This window comes from Coregonus lavaretus (genome assembly GCF_964263955.1).
Source record: "Coregonus lavaretus genome assembly, chromosome: 8".
NCBI classification, from domain to species: Eukaryota; Metazoa; Chordata; class Actinopteri; order Salmoniformes; family Salmonidae; genus Coregonus; species Coregonus lavaretus.
This window is the reverse complement of record NC_139995.1, coordinates 31,304,156-31,319,133: the sequence shown is the minus strand read 5'-3', so window position 1 is coordinate 31,319,133 and position 14,978 is coordinate 31,304,156. Positions and strand designations below refer to the sequence as shown.

The 14,978-nt window shown below is 44.7% G+C and overlaps 2 protein-coding genes across 3 annotated transcripts in view; one reads left to right on the top strand and one right to left on the bottom strand.

The window, feature by feature from the left end:
* Positions 1 to 7,686, bottom strand: part of LOC311133459 (ras-related protein rab7-like) — a 43,407-nt gene extending 35,721 nt beyond the window's left edge. Inside the window, exons 1-2 of one of the 2 annotated variants that reach the window (XM_084166941.1) lie at positions 7,328 to 7,686; positions 3,774 to 3,894 (exon numbers count right to left, since the gene is read on the bottom strand). The gene's annotated coding sequence lies outside the window, so the exon portion shown is untranslated. The remainder of the gene's footprint in view (positions 1 to 3,773; positions 3,895 to 7,327) is intronic. The other variant, XM_084166940.1, reaches the window with a different exon arrangement.
* A 3,285-nt stretch (positions 7,687 to 10,971) lies between these two features.
* On the top strand, positions 10,972 to 14,479 carry LOC311134009 (fibroleukin-like; the record flags this gene model as incomplete). The annotated part of the gene is made up of 6 exons (XM_084167623.1): positions 10,972 to 10,986; positions 11,139 to 11,325; positions 11,766 to 11,858; positions 11,980 to 12,092; positions 12,624 to 12,886; positions 13,733 to 14,479. The coding sequence occupies 6 exons, from the start codon at positions 10,972 to 10,974 to the stop codon at positions 14,061 to 14,063; spliced, it is 1,002 nt and encodes a 333-aa protein (XP_084023749.1). The 3' UTR covers positions 14,064 to 14,479.
* Positions 14,480 to 14,978: the final 499 nt, after the last annotated feature.

The following is a 14,978-nucleotide window of genomic DNA, read 5'->3' as shown; positions in this document are numbered from 1 at the left end:
TCTTTCCTTTACACGGATCAGTCGTCCTGGTCCCTTTGCAGAAAAACAGCCCCAAAGCATGATGTTTCCAACCCCATGCTTCACAGTAGTTATGGTGTTCTTTGGATGCAACTCAGCATTCTTTGTCCTCCAAACACGACGAGTTGAGTTTTTACCAAAACGTTCTATTTTGGTTTCATCTGGCCATATGACATTCTCCCAATCCTCTTCTGGATCATCCAAATGCACTCTAGCAAACTTCAGACGGGCCTGGACATGTACTGGCTTAAGCAGGGGGACACGTCTGGCACTGCAGGATTTGAGTCCCTGGCGGCGTAGTGTGTTACTGATGGTAGGCTTTGTTACTTTGGTCCCAGCTCTCTGCAGGTCATTCACTAGGTCCCCCCGTGTGGTTCTGGAATTTTTGCTCACCGTTCTTGTGATCATTTTGACCCCACGGGGTGAGATCTTGCGTGGAGCCCCAGAAGGAGAGTGATGGAGTGCTGCATCAGATGACCTGGCCTCCACAATCACCCGACCTCAACCCAATTGAGATGGTTTGGGATGAGTTGGACCGCAGAGTGAAGGAAAAGCAGCCAACAAGTGCTAAGCATATGTGGGAACTCCATCAAGACTGTTGGAAAAGCATTCCAGGTGACTACCTCATGAAGCTGGTTGAGAGAATGCCAAGAGTGTGCACAGCTGTCATCAAGGCAAAAGGTGGCTATTTGAAGAATCTCAAATATAACATATATATATTATTTGTTTAACACTTTTTTGGTTACTAGATGATTCCATATGTGTTATTTCATAGTTTTGATGTCCTCACTATTATTCTACAATGTAGAAAATTGTAAAAATAAAGACCCTGGAATGAGTAAGTGTGTAAACTTTTGACTGGTGCTGTATATACACTATATATACACAAAGGTATGTGGACACCCCTTCAAATTAGTGGATTCGGCTATTTTTTACCATCTGGCAGTCCGGCGGACGAATCTGGGTTTGGCGGATGCCAGGAGAACGCTACCTTCCTCAATGCATAGTGCCAACTGTAAGGTTTGGTGGAGGTGGAATAATGGTCTGGGGCTGTTTTTCATCGTTCGGGCTAGACCCCTTAGTTCCGGTGAAGGGAAATCTTAACGCTACAGCATACAATGACAATCTAGACGATTCTGTGCTTCCAATTTTGTGGCAACAGTTTGGGGAAGGCCCTTTCCTGTTTCAGCATGACAATGCCCCTGTGCACAAAGCGAGGTCTGTACAGAAATGGTTTGTCGAGATCAGTGTGGAAGAACTTGACTGGCCTGCACAGAGCCCTGACCTCAACCGATGTTCCCTCAAAAAAATTTGGGCACTGACCAAACTTGAACTTTGTGAGAATTCTGTGCAACTTCCGGCTCGCATTTACAGTGAACACTGAGGCTGTAACCTTAGAGTTTTATACAGTAGCCAATAGGCTATTGTGGCTATTTGAGCATAATGTAGGCCTACCAACAGAACCAATGGAGCAAATCCCATAACATTTTCACGTGGAAATAGCTTTTGATTTCTATGTTGTAGCCTATATGTGGTGTTCAATACAGGCCTACATTGCATGAGACTTTCTTTTTTAAGGTCAAGACATTAATTTATGATTTTGTACTTAGTCTGTAACACCATGAGCCAAAAAGGTGACTGTAAATTGCATTGTATTGTGTTGTATGATGCAAGAAACCACTTTACAAAATACAATTAAATATTGTTATTACAATACAGAGAATTAGACACCCTTGAATTATTTGCATATTCAAGACTGTCTCAAAATACAACACTGCCTCTTTAATTAAGACATAAGATGTTTACATGATTCGCTTTTCAAAGACATCTTGAAATGTAGCCTACACGTTTTGTGCTCTTGAAGGAAGCAGTAACTCCCCATTGCTGACCTATACGGATCTATAACTGTGCTAATAGAAAGAATATCAACAAATGTTCACACGCACAGCTCTGAACTAATCTGAAAAGTGCATTCATTCACTCGCAGGTGATTGAAAGACCCCTTGTGGGCTACCTGCCCAAATTCTACTCTGTTGCGCTCTGGCTATATAGTGTAAGCTAATGGGGTGAACTCAGTGAAGTTCAGTCTCTTGGGCCTCTGCGCAGCTTGGCATTTCTTCTGCGCAGCAGTCCTGGAGGAGGTGCGCAGTCACGCACGCGCACAGCTTAGAGGGAACATGGACCTCAACCCCATCGAACACCTTTGTGATGAATTGGAACGCCGACTACGAGCCAGGCCTAATTGCCCAACATCAGTGCCCGACCTCACTAATGCTCATGGCTGAATGGAAGTCAAGTCCCTGCAGCAATGTTCCAACATCTAGTGGAAAGCCTTTCCAAAAGAGTGGAAGCTGTTATAGCAGCAAAGGGGAGGACCAACTCCATATTAATGCCCATGATTTTGTAATAAGATGTTTGATGGGCAGGTGTCCACATACTTTTGGTCATGTAGCAACTTAGCAATTTGGATTTTTTATTTGTATTGTATTTATTATGGATCCCCATTAGCTGCTGCCAAGGCAGCAGCTACTCTTCCTGGGGTCCAAACATATTAAAACACTTACATTACTTATAAAACAAAATATAAAACAGTACATCATTTAACATTATTACACCACTACCTATCTACAATACAAAATGTTTAATACCACCATACAACAATATCACAGTGTGTGTGTATGCATGTGTCTATACCTTTGTGTGTGTCTCTTCACAGTCCCTGTTGTTCCATAAGGTGTATTTTTACCTGTTTAAAAAAAAAATCTGATTCTACTGCTTGCATCAGTTACCTGATGTGGAATAGAGTTCCATGTAGTCATGGCTCTATGTAGTACTGTGCTCCTCCCATAGTCTGTTCTGGACTTGGGGACTGTGAAGAGAACTCTGGTGGCATGTCTTGTGGGATACAAGCACACAACAATAATGGTTATGATAAATTAGGCATTGTTGCGATCTGTTGCGAGTACTTAAACAGTCAAAAAATTGCAAATGCCCATCCCTATTTGCAGGACAGACATCCCAGCTCAAAGTTATACAAGTAACTCAGAAATGCTACTGACAGTTTGCAGCACGCACAAAACAAATATTAAACAGCAAGGCTCTTGAGCCAGGAGGGAATTCTCTGCTGTTACCAAGAGAAGCTTGATTTTGCAAGAAGCTAACTACTTCGCTAGATAACTTGCTACTAAATTAGCAAACCAAATGCACAACTGCAGAGCATTTAGCACATTTTAGACAGTTAACTTAAAAGTTATAAGATATCTAGCTGCCAAACATTTAGTTGTGAATTCCATAGAGTAACTAGATCACCTGGCGTGTGCTGCACAACAGTGGGTGACTCACAAGGCTCCGGTCTCTCGTTGTTGTGTACTTGTAAACAAACACCATGTGACTGGGGCCTAATGCTAAGCTTCATAATGGAAAATAATGTGGTGAAATTAAGAAAGCATTTTTATCTCCTAACGTATTGCACAAGTTGACTACATGTATACACTTGAAAAGTAGCTACAAATATTCAAATGTAGTATTAAAAAACGTCAAAATAAATAGTTTATTGAATAATTATCCCCTGGCTATTTCCAAATACCCCAGTATACACTGCCCAAGCCTCCCATCCATCCACAGCACTCTCTCCAGTCTCCACTCTCCCTTAATTAAGTGAAACACAGGGATGTCCCATCTGGCCAAAGCCTGACACTTCTCTCCATTTTCAGAGCAGACACTTGTAAAAAAGGTTCCAAAATAACAACACTTACACAACACCTGGATAGTGGTCACTCTCTCTTTCTCTCTCTCTCTCTCTCAGTTGTCCCAGCTGTGGCTCTGTGGGGTCAGTGACCCTTCGCGTCCAGACCTTGTGATCCACTCTGTCTCGCTCTGTGAACAAGTCATAGCCCATTAACAAGCCCTGTCTTTCTATTGACAAAATACTAACTAGGCCTCTGGATCTGTACTCATAATACAACCCATAGGCGACCGCCAGCAGACATCTAACTACAGACAACTGCTCCACCTGTGAGACTTTTAAAGATTGTTTAGCCATAATCATAAATCCAACATTGATATGATAATGACGGCTATATTTACAAACAGTCTAATTTACGGCACTGCACAGACACCAGAGTTGGCCAAACACTCTAGTTCTCCTCTGAGTACAAGAACCCCTTCAGTCCTCCTGCTCTGCTCTCCATTGACTAGTGAAGTGTAGTGAGGTAGGGGCCATTGTTGAATACTTTGAAAATCCGTGCTTTCTCGCTTCTTTGAAGAACTCATTGGCTTCCCAACACTTATGACCTGGGTTTACCCAAAGGAAACAAGGAATAAAGGGCAAACTTTTAAAGCATTCGAACAGGGCCAGTGTATTGACTCTGGAGCGTGGAGAACAGCCCTTCAGGATGGCCCACTGGGCATGCCAACACCACAGTCTCGTACATGACTACAGAGAAGACTACTGACCTTTGACCTCCAACTCAGAGAGGCTAGGGGTCAGGTAGTCTTGAGTTCCAGTATTTATAGAGGTTCTCCATAACTTGAAGAACGGATTCCTAGAATACCGGGTTGATCGTCTGACTGTGCTCGCTAGAGTAGGCAGTGATTCATGGTTGTATTTCACATTTCATGGTCATTAATATAGTAGGCATTGTTCTCTTGTGGGAGTAGCATGACATCATGCATAACACGATGACTCCAGCAAATCCCAAACAGTGTTCTTTGGTTATGGTCTGATGCCCTCTGCCCTCCGTCTCCTCTGTCAATGATGTTGGATTCTGAACACTGCACAGGGAGGGAGAGGTGGAGAGGCAGCTGGGACCAGTCACTTCAATGATTTGTATGCACATACACCCACAGATACAGTGGCACATTCAGACACAAACTCTAAATATAGGCTAGATGTGTTGTGCATAAATAACCCTGATGAGATTAACTCATTTCCAAACATGTCACATACTTAACACCCTCAACGCTACCAGGTTGACAGCAGCACCTGAGTCCCTGCTAGTTTGACTCCCGCAGCTGGAGATACTGTGAGTTTGACACTGATGCTCTAACGAGGGGAAAGGGCACTGAGTCATCTCTATGCTGATGAAATGCCTAGCTGGAAAGCACAGTATTATGCCTAGGTTGTAGTGGAACTAAACTCAGCAAAAAAAGAAACGTCCCTTTTTCAGGACCCTGTCTTTCAAAGATAATTCGTAAAAATCCAAATAACTTCACAGATCTTCATTGTAAAGGGTTTAAACACTGTTTCCCATGCTTGTTCAATAAACCATAAACAATTAATGAACATGCACCTGTGGAATGGTCGTTAAGACACTAACATCTTACAGACGGTAGGCAATTAAGGTCACAGTTATGAAAACTTAGGACACTAAAGAGGCCTTTCTACTGACTCAGAAAAACACCAAAAGAAAGATGCCCAGCGTCCCTGCTCATCTACGTGAACGTGCCTTAGCCATACTGCAAGGAGGCATGAGGACTGCAGATGTGGCCAGGGCAATAAATTGCAATGTCCGTACTGTGAGACGCCTAAGACAGCACTACAGGGAGACAGGACGGACAGCTGATCGTCCCCGCAGTGGCAGACCACTTGTAACAACACCTGCACAGGATCGGTACATCCGAACATCACACCTGCGGGACAGGTACAGGATGGCAACAACAACTGCCCGAGTTACACCAGGAACGCACAATCCCGCCATCAATGCTCAGACTGTCCGCAACAGGCTGAGAGAGGCTGGACTGAGGGCTTGTAGGCCTGTTGTAAGGCAGGTCCTCACCAGACATCACCAGCAGCAACGTCGCATATGGGCACAAACCCACCGTCGCTGGACCAGACAGGACTGGAAAAAGGTGCTCTTCACTGACGAGTCGCGGTATTGTCTCACCAGGGGTGATGGTCGGATTCACGTTTATTGTCGAAGGAATTAACGTTATACCGAGGCCTGTACTCTGGAGCATGATCAATTTGGAGGTGGAGGGTCCGTCATGGTCTGCAGCGGTGTGTCAGAGCATCATCGGACTGAGCTTGTTGTCATTGCAGGCAATCTCAACACTGTGCGTTACAGGGAAGACATCCTCCTCCCTCATGTGGTACCCTTCCTACAGGCTCATCCTGACATGACCCTCCAGCATGACAATGCCACCAGCCATACTGCTAGTTCTGTGCGTGATTTCCTGCAAGACAGGAATGTCAGTGTTCTGCCATGGCCAGCGAAGAGCCCGGATCTCAATCCCATTGAGCACGTCTGGGACCTGTTGGATCGGAGGGTGTGGGCTAGGGCCATTCCCCTCAGAAATGTCCGCGAACTTGCAGGTGTCTTGGTGGAAGAGTGGGGTAACATCTCACAGCAAGAACTGGCAAATCTGGTGCAGTCTATGAGGAGGAGATGCACTGCAGTACTTAATGCAGCTGGTGGCCACACCAGATACTGACTGTTACTTTTGATTTTGACCCCCCTTTGTTCAGGGACACATTATTCAATTTCTGTTAGTCACATGTCTGTGGAACTTGTTCAGTATATGTCTCAGTTGTTGAATCTTGTTATGTTCATACAAATATTTACATATGTTAAGTTTGCTGAAAATAAACGCAGTTGACAGTGAAAGGACGTTTCTTTTTTTGCTGAGTTTATAACCAACACTCCAACTGAATATAACCAAAATACTAATGAATAGTTGTCATAATATAAACTAGTATAACTGTTAAGTGGGATTTATAGGAATCCTACTGTAAAGTTAGTTGTTACTTTAACAACCCCAGTCCTCGCCTAATCTGCAACCCATGACACTGCATTATAGAAGTCGGATCACATGGGAGAAAGATTTCCCCAAACTCAGGACCAATAAGACGTTTGTTTTACAATCGACTCACTGGGATCCTACGTGTGACATATCTAACAAACAATGCGTGAATCAATATTTTGTACAAAGAAATTATATGTAATGTTCCATAAAATATTTGTTGTTTTTAAACATGGAAGCTTAGCTATTTGAAAGGTCCTGAACCTCTTCAATTTGCGGCGTCGTTGTTGTTCAAACTCTCCATTCCAAGTTGTTAATGGAAAACATGTCCACATTAGAACGCAATGTTCACTCTGTCGGAGCTGACAGGACAGGAGGCCCACGGTTACACGTCCTCGACCTATTGCTCAATTCGTCTGCAAGAGGCCGCCCCACTGTGACCGTCACCCATGTCTTGCATTCCCCCCGTCGCGTCGGTAACGTTAGACCATGAACAAAAGCTTTTCGTATGAAATTATGTTATAGTATGTCGCAGTCATTAGCTAGTTAATTATATCTTATAGCTTACCTTCGACTTCCAACACACCAGACCGCTGTTTTCGACCTGCTGTATTGTCTCAGGTCAGCCTCTTGCTGGATTTGAATAACTGTCACGGGCAAAACAGATAGCTAGCTAACGTAATGCGTTATTGTATCGAGTTGGTGGCTGTAGCTTGCGATGCTTATCTCTCTTTGATATTCAGCTTCCCCGATGACTATTTTCAGACTCCCTTCACATTAGTGTAAATACAAATATCTAGCTATATAATTTTAGTTCAGATTTTGTTGTCTTGTCTTTTGCCCTGGTTTCTTTTCGCGACTGATTTTTTTCTCTCACTTCCTCCAAAACAACTAGTCTTGCGTCACCGCGCTGTTACGTAATCACGCACAAACATGATACACCACGCCCACTTACTGCACCAGAAATTGATCTTTAATACTTTTGTAAATACCTTGGCTTTAGTTTTTTACTGTCCAGATGTAAATTAATCTATTCTTAAATGTTCTCCAAATTGCAATAGCACATTTGCTCTGATATAACATGCCAGGCTAAAGAACACCATGAGCAGTAGGAGAGAAGCAGATAACACCTAAACATGTTTTTATGGAAGATACATTTTGTTTAGGAAAAATGAACAGCGTATATGGCTTTTTTATTTTTTTATCATTTAGCAGACGCTCTTTTTCCAGAGCGACTTACAGTTAGTGAGAGCATATATATATATATTTTTTTTTTCTTCCATACTGGCACCCGTGAGAATCGAACCCACAACCCTGGCGTTGCAAGCGCCATGCTCTACCAACTGAGCTACACTATGCTCCATAAAACGTTGGCGTATTATGTTACCCAAAGCAGACTGGCTCGAAACATACCACACATTTGTAGTCTATAGCACATAGCATAATATAGCCCCTGCCTAATATCTGGAAGAGTAGCCTATTTTGTTTTTCATGTAGGGCTGAAAATGTAGTTTAGGAGCGCTATTGGTTATTATTACATTTCTTTGATGGAGACAGCAAATATGAGTACCACTAGAGGGCAGTCTTCGTTCATTTCTGGCAGAGGCTCTGAACACTATCTTGCCTGAGCATAATCATCACCACAGATGTTGAGGAGCTACTCTCTGTTGTCTCTACTGTCTGTAGCTGAATGATTTGTATAATGAATCTCATAAGTAAAATATACAATTTATATTGAATCAAGGCTCCATAATAGAACTTTGTGATTCTAACTCAAGGTTCTGTTCTGCGTCTGGTTTTTGATCTAGAATGCAGCTGCTCAGCTCTATACTTCATCATCAAAGTGCTGTTGTGTCTGATCTTACCCTGATATTTCCTGAGATTCTGAGCTCCCTGAAGTCATTCAGTCCTTCATGCTTGTCCAAAGAAGGGACACTGGAACAGGGATGATGGACTGCTCTCCATTCCTGACTGACTGAACACGTACTGGGAGGACGTGGCTGAAGTATGCAAACTGTCTGACAGTGAGAGGGCAAAGGCCAAAGGGAATGGGGGTCAGTTCACTGGAAGTGTCTTTGCCCCTTTGCTGTGGGCAGACTGTGTGTCCGTGGGTGTGTATTCTGTTAGTGTGTCCATTTGGCACATCCTAATGAGTAGGGATGACCCTAGTGTTAATGGACAAATTCCTGACTGCTCTCCCCTATTGAGTGCCTAGTCTTTAAGACCTGGTAGGAACTCAGTTGGTGAACACATCCACCAATAAACTAAAGGTATGGGGTGAGAAAGGTGGGGGTATACAAGAGACGGTAGTGCTAGAAAAGATTTGGCCTCTTGGAGGAAAAGCGTCACAAATACACATACACATTTTGTCACACAGACACACATTAACAGGGGAGAGTTAAAGACAGGCACTGACTGTCAGAGGGAAAGAGAGAGAGAGAGAGAGAGAGAGAGAGAGAGAGAGAGAGAGAGAGAGAGAGAGAGAGAGAGAGAGAGAGAGAGAGAGAGAGAGAGAGAGAGAGAGAGAGAGAGAGAGAGAGAGAGAGAGAGAGAGAGAGAGAGAGAGAGAGAGAGAGAGAGAGAGAGAGAGAGAGAGAGAGAGAGAGAGAGAGAGAGAGAGAGAGAGAGAGAGAGAGAGAGAGAGAGAGGGGATGGGTCAAAGAGATGGATGGATTGTGTGTGACCGTGTGTCCGTGCATGCGCCCGTGCGTGTGTGTGTGAATCAGGAGGTGTGTGCGTTAGTGTGTGCCAGACAGCAAAGAGAGGTGAGACAGCAAAGAGAGGTGCAGTTATCTAGGAATTTGAACCAAAGGAACCTCACTAACAGAAAGAGAGAGAGAAAGCGAAACAGAGGGAGAGAGAAGTGGAGAGGATGAAATCGGTATATAGATAGAAACACAGATAGAAAGAGACAGCCACAGAGATCAGGATTACAGGAAGATTAGATTAAAAAAAGAGATGGAGAGACAAAAAAAGATGAAGAAGTTCACACAGAAATAGAAGAAGGTTATATGGGCAGAGCGTGGAGTGACACCATCCAAGGCTTCAAACAAAGCATCAAGCCGACGGACTCAGGAGTGGAGCAGAGACCCATCAAGTACAACAAAAAAGACAAAAAAAAGAGGACAAGTGGCACTTAAGACGTGTGGGCACCCAAGTCCAAGAGGCTGGCAAGGCGGAACAGCTTTAAGGTGAAAACCGGTGTCAGGAGGGACAGTAAACAACGAAACACAGAGGTGTCTGAGAGACTGAATTCTGCCAGCTTTTCAAATTATTTTAGGAGTTTTCCCATGATTCCACTGGGCTCTCTCGGCATGCTCCCACTGCTGTCCCTGTGTGTGGGGGCCGTGTTGTCCCCCCCGGATGCACCCCCCGCCTGTTCCCACCCCCCTTGCAGGGACAATCTGGTGGCCGCTCCGCCTGCGAGGACAGGGTCAGGGGGGTGTGAGGGGAGCCCCGGGACGGCAGGCTGCAGGGTAGTGGTCGCCCCCCTGGCTGCCTCCAACCCCCCTCTGAGGGAGGAACACAGACAAGAAGTCCGACAGGTCCAGCTCGAGGTGAGTGACATCACCAGGTCAATCTGAGGTCATTTCCTGTGCTTTTCCCAATAGAATGAGTGATGTATTGATATAACTGACTCAGGTATTGTACACACCAAACAATGATCATTCTGAGCTGGGTGGTACAGAGGAAGGCCTGGACAATGTTTGTTCTGTATGGGTGATTAGATAATGCGGGGGAAGAGTCTCTGAGTCTGACACACCATGTCCCTCTGGTTTCTGTGGTGGGTGGTAAAGTTTAGGCTGCTGAAACAGTGACTATGGACATAATGTCACTCAGCCAATTGAAATGGAATTGAGCCCAACTCTGTAGCATAGTGGCATAGATACCTAGTGGGTACTCACTGGTTGAGTCAACGTTTCCACGTAATTTCAATGAAATTATGTTGAACCAATGTGAAATAGACGTTGAACTGACGTCTGTGCCCAGTGGGTAGTGTCTGGTGTCTTAAGCATTAGTGTCAGTGGTATAGTATGTGGAGAGTGGGCAACAGGTCCCTACTCTGGGGATAAGGGGCACTCTCCACTTTGTACCACTTGACAGACGCTTTCCAGGGATAACAATCAAAGGGAGTAAAATTAGGGTTGGGTTTATAAATGTCCTCATCATATGGCTTTGCTGAGCTCATGCAATGACAGGTGTTTCACTGACATGGCTAGGAGGAATGTAAGTGTGACTGAGTGATTGAGTCTGTGGCAGTCATCTACTTTGCATGCCTTAGTGTCAGTTTGTGTTTGTGTGATGTGACTGTAAATGCTGGTACGTGCTTGTGTGTGTGTGTCATGTCATGACTGTAATGCTGTGTGTGGTCTCTGCAGGCATGGGATGTGTCGGAGCGTCTGGTCCAGTTGCAGCGCTGTTTGCATTCCCTCCAGGAGCCGGGGGCCCCCAGGGGCCAGGGAGGGGACACGCTGGGGGCCATTCTGGCTCTGATGGCTGCAGTGCTGACAGAGTGTGACCTCCACTGTCACAGCCAGGCCCTCAGGGCTATGGCCAGACGACTGGGTGAGGAGCATGGCGAACACACACACACATATACACACACATACACACTGATGCACACATTGTTACTACTTATCTTCTCTCTTTCTGTGTATCCTCCTGTTCAATCTCTTGATCTCTCTCTACACAAACACTCAACACCCACACAATGACGGTGTCTCTGCTATCTCTTAAGAGGGCCACACACACACACAGTAAACAAAGCCTTAGTGAGGCCTGCTCTGTGTCGGTCAGAGGTGAGTGCACAGGAATGCAAGGCTCTGTTTGGGATGAGTAAGGCCGATAGAAAGCTCAGCGGTATATCACAACCCAGTGCACAACTCTTGAACCTTCACAAAACCACCATATAACTACTACAGCAGATCAGAAGATAACTGCTATATATAACTACAGTGGGATGGGTCCTCAATCTCACACAACCTCTTCTTTTTTTATGTGTTTAGAGGGGGCAGCGGTTGGGAGAGAGGGAGTGAAAGACCTGCTACTACTATTGAGAAGCATCACACAACACCCTCCAACAGGTGAGAGCAGTGTGTGTACTCTGTGTTGTGTACTCTGTGTTTGTGTATGTATGCTTGTGTGTACTTGAGTGCATGTGTGCGCATGTGCGTACAGAATATACAGATGTAAGAGCGCAAGTGTGTGTGTGTGTTGCAGTGGCCCCCTCAGCGAGGCTGCATCCTCAGGACTGTGCTGAGATCTATCGTTTGGGGATCAAAGAGAACGGAATCTTCACCATCCAGCCTGACCCACGCAGACCTGCAGTCGACGTACCTCCTAATACTTACACACACAAAATGCAAACAACCTGTTTACAGTATGTGTGTTATGCACCATCTGTAGAGCTTGGAGGGGAGAGAAAAAACAGACAAGGAGGGAGCTGATGTTACAGATTACAGTAGTAAAGTAGCCTTGCTTGTGCAAGCCAGAATGGCTCATAGGAGCAGGAGCCTATCTCCTGTTTCTGTAGCGTGAGGCAGCTTCCCTGGACAGGACGCTAGTCTATCGCAGGGCCTTACCCCAAATCTATCTCCTTAATGCTGAGTGCCAAGCAGAGACGCACCGGGTTCCATTTTTACAGTCTTTGGTATGACTCGGCTGGGGATGGAACTCCGAACCTTCCAATCTCAGGGCGAACACTCAAACCACAAGGCCACTGATTACAGTAAAATGTCTCAATGCGTTGCATACTGTATCTCAATAATCACCCCCTATATCCTCTCTACTATTGGCAATGGTCAAGGAAACCTCATCATTATTGTGTCGGATGTCCAAGAGTTGTGACCTTTGCCCCTCCCCAGGCAGAGTGTGACATGGAGACGGCAGGCGGAGGGTGGACGATGTTCCAGCGACGGAGAGATGGCTCTGTGGACTTCAATCGGACGTGGCAGGAGTACCGTGAGGGTTTTGGTTCCCCACAGGGAGAACACTGGCTGGGGAACGCAGAGCTGCATGCTCTTACCAACACTGGTCAACACCTGCTGCATATTCAACTGGAGGACTGGCACAAGCAGAAGCGCCAAGCCACCTACAACACATTTAGAGTGGCAGCAGAGGCACAGAAGTAATGGAAACATACAAACACACAGACAGATAGGAAGACTAAGATATACAGTGTATATTATACACAAATTAAAGAGATTGTTCACCTCAAAATCAAAGATTGTCAAATATATATATATTTTTTTACAAAAGTGGTATAATGTCGAGATCAGTTCAGGTCCCACGGCATCTGAATGGGAGGATAGGCACAGCCTGAAATTAGACGTTGACTATCTTTCCCATTCATTTGGAATTAAGGCATGTATCTGGATCTACACAACTGGTGGAGTATGACGTGGACTCATCTCAACATTAGACCTCTTTTGACATAAAAAAACATAGGACAAACTTTGATTTTGGAGTGAACATAATATCTCTTTAACAACATAGTACACCATCACTCACTACTCATGGTGTTATGCTGTGTTCATAACCAAGTGGGAAGGTGGCAATTTCCAGTTGTGAAGTAGTAAATATGAGTTTGATGCATTCATGTGCTTTGAACTCGTTGAGATAAGCCGATTGGCTAATGGCAAACAAGTTGCGTCAACCATAAACTAAAAGTACAGCTATCGTGCTCGCAAACAAATTATAGTGTTCAAAAACACTTTTAATAGATTTTTATAAATAATATTTTGTTGTTGAATTTAACTGCCGAAAATCCTGTTATCGAGGTCATTTCCTTAGTAGGTGACGTCAGAGGTCAGTATGTGGGAGAAGTCGGAGATCAGGGATGATAGACGAGTGTCCCACTAGTAATTACCAGTTAGAAGGGCGTTCAAGTGGATTTGTCCTAGTCATATGTGGTAAATACCACCTTCCCACTTGGTTATGAACGCTGGGTAAATGCTGTATCTCCTTCTCCCAGGTACCGTCTGACAGCACGGGAGTACTCTGGTGACGCGGGCAACGCCCTGAGCTACAGCAAACGCTACAACCACGACGGCCGAGCGTTCAGCACCAACGACCGTGACCACGACCGCTACACCTCGGGGAACTGTGCACAGTACTACGGTGCGGGCTGGTGGTTCGACGCCTGCCTGGCGGCTAACCCGAATGGACGGTACTACCGCGGGCGTTACAGCGGGCTGACCAACGGCATTTACTGGGGCACCTGGTACATCCTGACAGACAGCCGCAGTGGAGAGCGCTACTCCTTTAAGAGTGTGGAGATGAAGACACGCCCACGCAACTTCTAATAAAGAAGATGACTTGGGAGCAGATTGAAATGGGACAGTTGATGTGAAGTAGCAATCTGTAAAATGTAGGCCTACTACTCCATACTCTGAGCCAGGTTCTGTATATGTAAATCTAGGGTGGGAACCCTAGCCTGGTCCCAGATCTGTTTGTGATGTGCCCCAGCTAGGGAAACCCTAATCTGCTTGCAGAGTGTGTGAAGGTAATTGTTAATCAGCTGATGACTGGATAATGTTGGGATAGTGAGACACTAAATCAGTTCTTCCAGGTGTAAATATAGTGCTAAATGGAAAAGTGGTTAGATGTCTCTATCCTTATTTATAATTCAAGTATGTGTTGAAGAAGTTGAATTACACCATTAACCAGCAAAATCTGTGACCCTAAAGGCTCATGGGTTCCTCACGCCTGCTTCATTTTTATTCTCCATAATTCGAGCCATATACCACTCCGCATCTTTTTTTGTTGTGATATTTAAACAACAGTAAAGTTTTCATACATACAGTATGTTATGTAAATCTTTCCACAAAAAATGAAATGTAGACATGTACATTGACAATCATGGCTTTAGTATAGAGAAATTATTCTTGAAATTCATTTCTATAACATTTCTAACCAATGACTGAGTTATTGTGTCTCTGAATATGCTTTATCAGTATTATTTTGGGTAAATAAGATATGTCAACATATAAAAACATCAAAGATTAACAGATTCTGCCTGAAAATCTGTTTGAAGTTATGTAAGAAAGGTACTTGACACCCAGGTGTCCTGTTAGGTGTATATGTATGACATTCTACACAGGTTTTATTCAATCACCCAAACAACCATATTCGTTTCAACCATCCAAACTCTCTCTCTCTCTCGCTCGCTCTCGCTCTCGCTCTCGCTCTCGCTCTCTCTCTCTCTCTCTCTCTCGCTC